The sequence below is a fragment of the Azolla caroliniana genome, unplaced genomic scaffold (assembly GCF_043228905.1).
Source record: "Azolla caroliniana isolate FFs.n. ecotype wild unplaced genomic scaffold, voAzoCaro1.0.p SCAF_2, whole genome shotgun sequence".
Classification (NCBI taxonomy): domain Eukaryota; kingdom Viridiplantae; phylum Streptophyta; class Polypodiopsida; order Salviniales; family Salviniaceae; genus Azolla; species Azolla caroliniana.
Window position 1 is genome coordinate 18,315,775 of NW_028230437.1, and position 6,000 is coordinate 18,321,774.

Below are 6,000 nucleotides of genomic sequence, written 5' to 3' on the forward strand. Positions count from 1 at the left end.
TTTGTCGCACTTTGACAATCCCCTTTGTATGTATTTCCATGTTTCTTATCATATTGGTAGACAAATATTATACCCTATTGTTTATGGGTTGTATGTTATAAATATATTCGATGGGTTGTTGACTCACTCCAAGGTCTCCCACGAATAGCACAGTAAATGTGTGCGTGTGTCTTTGACATATAAGCAAGATAGAGAGGATCAAATCCTCACTTGACCGGAAGATAGAATGAGAAAAGGCCATGGTCATCTTTTTATTCATTAAATTCTTTTAAGATAGAAGATGTATGCCCCCTTTGTTTCAATGTTTCCATTTGGAAAGCAAATCTACTCACTTCACATTTAGGTTTCTAAGGAAAGATATTGTGTGTATAGATTGAGAACCGGAGATAAGCAGGCACTACAGAAGCTGTCGTATGAGGATCTTCAGAAGTTGGAGGAGGAGGTAGAAAAAGGATTGAGAAGTATCCATCACGTTAAGGTAAAGGTAACATGTATACTCTGTCATAGTTATTTAAATGCCCACCACCTTCTTGGTAACTTGGTATCCTGTTAATGATGTCCATTAACTTCTCACTAGAAGAATTACCAGAATTAATGGATACATAGTGAAGACATTGGAAGATTGTCTAATTGTTTGAAGACCATGATTCGTGCCCAGGCCACGGGTGATAGGGTTCTTCCTTCACCCCCTGGGGGTTCTCACCTGTCATGGATTAGATTAGGGTCCTTACTACCTATTTAAAGTAGGCCTCTCCCACGCTTTGATATCAACACTGTCACCAGGTAGCATCTATTGTCGAAATCGCCATTGAAGCTCATTAGTGCACACATGAGCGAAACCATCATTTGTTTTGTCTAGTTCTTGACAGGATTTGTGAACAAACTTTTAGATCGCTGGGTATCTTTTATTGTCTCACAGTTATCTGAATCTGCTGTGTTTCATTTCATTCAAATTAAACTCGATGGTATATGTTTGCTCAACTTTCATGTTAATGTTGACCCTGAGCTTTATGGAATAAGTACCATCATTTTCTATGCTTGCAATTGTAAACTAGTCATGAATGCATTACAGAATGTGTGGATATTTTCACTTTCTTTTCCTTGAATGTTAACTGCAAGATTACATTAGGAAGTAAATTGGACGTATCGAGAATTTACTCGATAAATGAATTCCTACATTCTGACAATGTTACATAAATATTTGTCTTGGCCTAAATATTTGATTCTGACAATGTTACATAAATTTAGGAGGAACTGTTGTCAGCTACGGTGGAGACCATGGTCCAGAAGGTTAGTAATAACTAACAATCAATGACAGAGAAGGATGTTTTCGTGTGCTTACATGTATTTGTGTGTTGGGTAGAGATGTAGTATATGTATGTCTATAATTATGCATTTACTTATAAATGTTGTTATGTTACATAATAATTTGGGCAGCAAAGAGTATGTGTGTGTTGGGTAGAGATGTAATATATGTATGTCTATAATTATGCATTTACTTATAAATGTTGTTATGTTACATAATAATTTGGGCAGCAAAGAGAGCTCATGAAAGAAAATGCGAGGTTGCTGAAGGAGGTGAGGGATCAGATCCATCCTTTTAATCTAGCATCTGTATACGTACATGCTAAACTTTTATTTTAACTCATTTATTCAGTCTACCTATTCATCATTACATAAACATTGGATGTGAGCAAAAACAGTGAATGTTGTTGTAGTTGATGGAATCGAGACCTTATAATCATGGTCTCCACCTGGAAGAAGAAGAAGAGGACAATTATAATGGAATGGTGGGAGCATCGTTCGACCCAGGAGAGGAAGAAGTAGAGAAGATGAGGATGAGCTCCACCTCTTCTTACCATCATCCAGTGGCGGTTGTGTTGGGGGGCGAAGGCAATGGCGAGGTCATTAGCCCAACAGGAGGAGGATGTGATGATGCTGTGAGTGCCTGCAATGATGAGCAGCTGTTGCAACTCAGGTATGTCCATCATTCATCATCATCATATATATGCATCCATCTATTTCTTTCATCCATTCTATCCATCCTTGGGGAGAGATGAAAAAAACCTTCCTTGGGCCCTTTCAGGAACTTGAGAAAAAAAATTTTAGTAGAGGATATTTCAGGGTGAATTCCCTTGTCTGTTTTTATAATGCCGAAACATGCCCCCAACTTTTCAGGTAGCTACTACATACATACATTGTGTTCGATAAACCCAACTTTAGTGTATTGAATTCCATACACACAATGTTTTGAAATTGTGTTAATCACAGATACCTTACACATGTTTAAGGTAGGAAGGTCTTAAAAGAAAGCCGAATTAGTGTGAATTCGTGCTGCAATTTATTCGAATTGCACATTCACATCTTAAGAGCTATGCTGGGATATCGGTTGTAGGTGAAGGTAGAGCCACTTCAAATATTTATGATGTTTCCGTCTTAGAACACACTCTAAATATTGTGATAATTATATTATAACAATTGCAACAAATGTAAATTAAGCTTTGTTACATTTATGTAAAGGTAGCTTGCAATGTCATGGACATGATATAAGCATGGAAACCTCTCTAATTGAGAGATACATGTATTAATGTTAACAATTTAAGAGGAAGGGATATCACTTTTTGTGGTTTTGAACAGTAATCAAATGTGATTATTTAACATGATAGTTTTTGGACACAGACTTAGCAGCTCTTCTGCTTCTGTTATAATTGACGGCAATGGAGGCGAGTCGCAAAGTAATTCAAATTAAGATGTACCCACCAACACAAAAGGTAATCAAAGTAAAGTAAATGTCACTTACTAATCTCACTCATCCTTAAATTTAGACCCACTCTTGTAACTTTGCACTTTTGTAGTGAGCTTACCATGTACATATGGATCTATTCATTGCCATATTCTTACAAGCTTTTCTCCAAGTTCAGTTTGTGTATGGACCCTCAACCAACCAATGTCACAATGTCGACCGCCTCATAATCTTTCCGTTTTCAAATGACAATTTGCTAGGATATCACTTTGGTGTTCAGGGGAGCTATCTAATCTGAAAAGTTGTTGTAAACCTTGTTAATATACTTGTGCTAGCTATAGCAGTACAATAAACTTCGGAATTCAATCTTTCCAAAGTTTTTTGGTTAAGGCTGAATTAAGTATGATAGCCTCCACACGGTTTTGGATGTGTTCTCTGGACTTCGTACGTTATTTTTAAACGCGACTTTTTATAAGAAAGTGAAACTGAATTGTAAGCTGTAGATAGTTGTTATGTTGTTACTCAACTTTTGCTAAACTTACTCAACACTACAAGGATTTTGGTTGAGCCTCTTTTGTATTATTAGAAATGAGTTGGATGTGTTGTGTTGAACTTCATCATTGCACTACTTGGTACCGTCTTTACAAAGTCTTTTGTTAGTTTTTCTTTCTTCCCTATTATTTTAACCTTCTTAATTCTATCTTTGCCTTCGGCTTCAAGCATAATATGAGTGGTTGGAAATAACACAAAATAATGAGTACGAGCAAAACAGAAAAGCAAGCCCCTTTATCTAAGGGAGAACATGGTCATATGCCCTAGCTTAAAAATTCTGTAAATAAATTGATAATAATTGCATAAGACAATGTAAAGTCTTTGCCCAAAGTCATGGTGCATTTAGGTTCCCTCCCTCAAAACTAATTTGTTTTCACTTTGTTTTTGTGAATGCTTTATACTTCAAAGAAGATGTTGCCAAAATATGAACATGTGTGATCAAGTAAGGACATACATAAGAAATTATAAAGAAACAATGGAATGAACGTTAGCAACATACTAGTGTTATGCACACATAACATGGGTGAGGGAAGGTCACTAATATTTATGCAACATAAGTGAAGGGTATGTTCACTAATGTTAGAAAGGACCTAATGTGATTGGATAGACGAAATGATAGGTGAATGTGCTAACATGATCGTGACAACCAATTAATGGAGTCATTTAGAAAGTCACATCTAATCAAGGGCCTAAGAAGAAGTATAAATATGAAGCCTAGCTTCCCTCATAAAATATATCAAGTCGAAAGGTGAAGTCTTGAGATAGCCATGTTGTGGGCTAGGCTTTAGTCACGACAATTGTGTTATCTATTCCATGCTACTAGTCATCCTAATATTTGTTGGTATGGGTTGTTGATGGTAAGCTTGTTGTGTCTAGATCATAGCTTAAGGTGGTTGGGACGAACGAATTCTTCTATTCAATCTATTCACCTTTCTTTTACTTTAGTTTGGTCTATTGATTAGTAATAGACTCTTACCAACTAGCATGGGGATAACGCTTTTTACAAAGTTCCTCTTTTTAAATTTTAATTTTGTAGACAGTTTTTGGGGAGAAAAAAACTAAGACTAAATTGCAAATAATGTAAGAATGTAAAACTACACCCCGAAAACAAGGGAAATATGAGAAACACAATAAATTTACATAAAAACATCCCGAGCACCTCATACATAAATGGGATGAGAGGAAGAAGTAAATGACAAAAAGATAGTAAGAAAATGATGAGAAGGATCAATGTAAATTGACAATGACAAAAGTACGAGCCATCCTGAATGCAAAATGAGAAGAGAAATCTTAACAATGTTGTTACTTTCAGTATGACCTATATTGAAGTGTAAATTGACTATGAATAATATATGATTCAAGTGTGCTTAACTACCAAGTCTTAGCTACGCCACACTTAGTGGTAACTAGTATATTATCTAAATTAAAGAAAACAACACCTAATGTCCTAACTGTAAGTCACGAATATTAGTAGTTGTCACTTTTGTTCATCTTCCTAGCCCTTCAAGTTGATTTGACATTCTCCTTCTCTAAATCTTTTTGCATTTATTTTTTTTCTTATTGATATCTCGGATAGCTATTGAAGTTTGGAAAGGACACTTTATACAAACATTAAGCACATTGTAATGTCAACCTAGATTGACTTGCTATTACAATTGAAGCTCCATGGAACATTCGCAGATATGTGAAAGATGTGGAGGGGTGGATTATATATTGTTCAAAAAAGAAGTCTAACCTACTAAGATGGGATTGTTCACCCTTTTGGTGTTAACACTATGATTCTATGGGTAGACCCAATGTTGTGAATGTAGTTCCTCACAACATCCCTCATTTTCATGTTCCTCCAAACATTTTCCTTCCACACATTCCTTTGTCACCCTTATTTGATAAAGGATTTACAAATAGCTTCATACCCACACACGTGTCTAAATCCAATGCAACCCCCCTAAGCAAGTCACTTTTCTACAAGGGTGAAAACAAGGACAATGATTTCCTCATGGTAATTACAATTCATAAAAGCAACGACACAATATTAATCCTGTCATATTTGCATCTTGGAAGTGGGTACCATGCTTTTATGTAGCATATAGCAAACATGCCCACGTGCCTTTGTAAAGAATACATAGTAGATATACCACAAATGCGTGAATCATTTTGGATGATAAAATCTAAGCCATTTAGTATGAAGCATTCACTGGTGATTAATATTGTGGTTTATGCGAATTAAAATAAGTCATTCATACCAATTCATCCTAATTATAATGATTATCATTTGTGAGTAATTCATGTTTCACATTTTCGTTAGCAAAATAACATTGCGATTGATGGGAAAATAAAAGTGATTAGGATTGTGTTAGAGGTACTAATTATATCTCCAATAACCATTGTCATCAAATTCAGCTATAATGATTAGCACTCAATTTGATGCAACCACCTTATTAACTAAACAACGGAGAGGTCATCATAATTCTAAAAAGATTGTGATGGTTAGTCTAGCCAAGAAGGTTAAAAGAAAAATGAACAAACAAACATGCGAGGCCAATCTTTACCACACACATCTAAGTAAATGGAATCTACATATATACATGTATGTACAAACATATGTGTGGATAGTTCATTCCTTACGACAAATCCAATGGAAGTCCACATGTTCTTAGTGACACTTTGCAACAACTTTGAGCATCATGCTACTATTCAAGGCAATA

The 6,000-nt window shown here is 35.5% G+C and overlaps 1 protein-coding gene across 3 annotated transcripts in view; it reads left to right on the forward strand.

Moving 5' to 3' along the window:
- The window catches only part of LOC147867464 (MADS-box transcription factor 23-like), a 47,566-nt gene extending 44,321 nt beyond the window's left edge, over positions 1-3,245 (forward strand). Inside the window, exons 4-9 of one of the 3 annotated variants that reach the window (XM_087315254.1) lie at positions 373-478; positions 1,249-1,290; positions 1,537-1,578; positions 1,719-1,978; positions 2,680-2,771; positions 2,856-3,245. In XM_087315254.1, the coding sequence (XP_087171380.1) occupies positions 373-478; positions 1,249-1,290; positions 1,537-1,578; positions 1,719-1,978; positions 2,680-2,749 (520 nt within the window). In that variant the 3' untranslated portion in view covers positions 2,750-2,771; positions 2,856-3,245. Of the gene's footprint in view, positions 1-372; positions 479-1,248; positions 1,291-1,536; positions 1,579-1,718; positions 1,979-2,679; positions 2,820-2,855 lie in introns of those variants that run through there. The other 2 variants (XM_087315255.1, XM_087315256.1) reach the window with 2 other exon arrangements.
- The last annotated feature ends 2,755 nt before the right edge of the window (positions 3,246-6,000 follow it).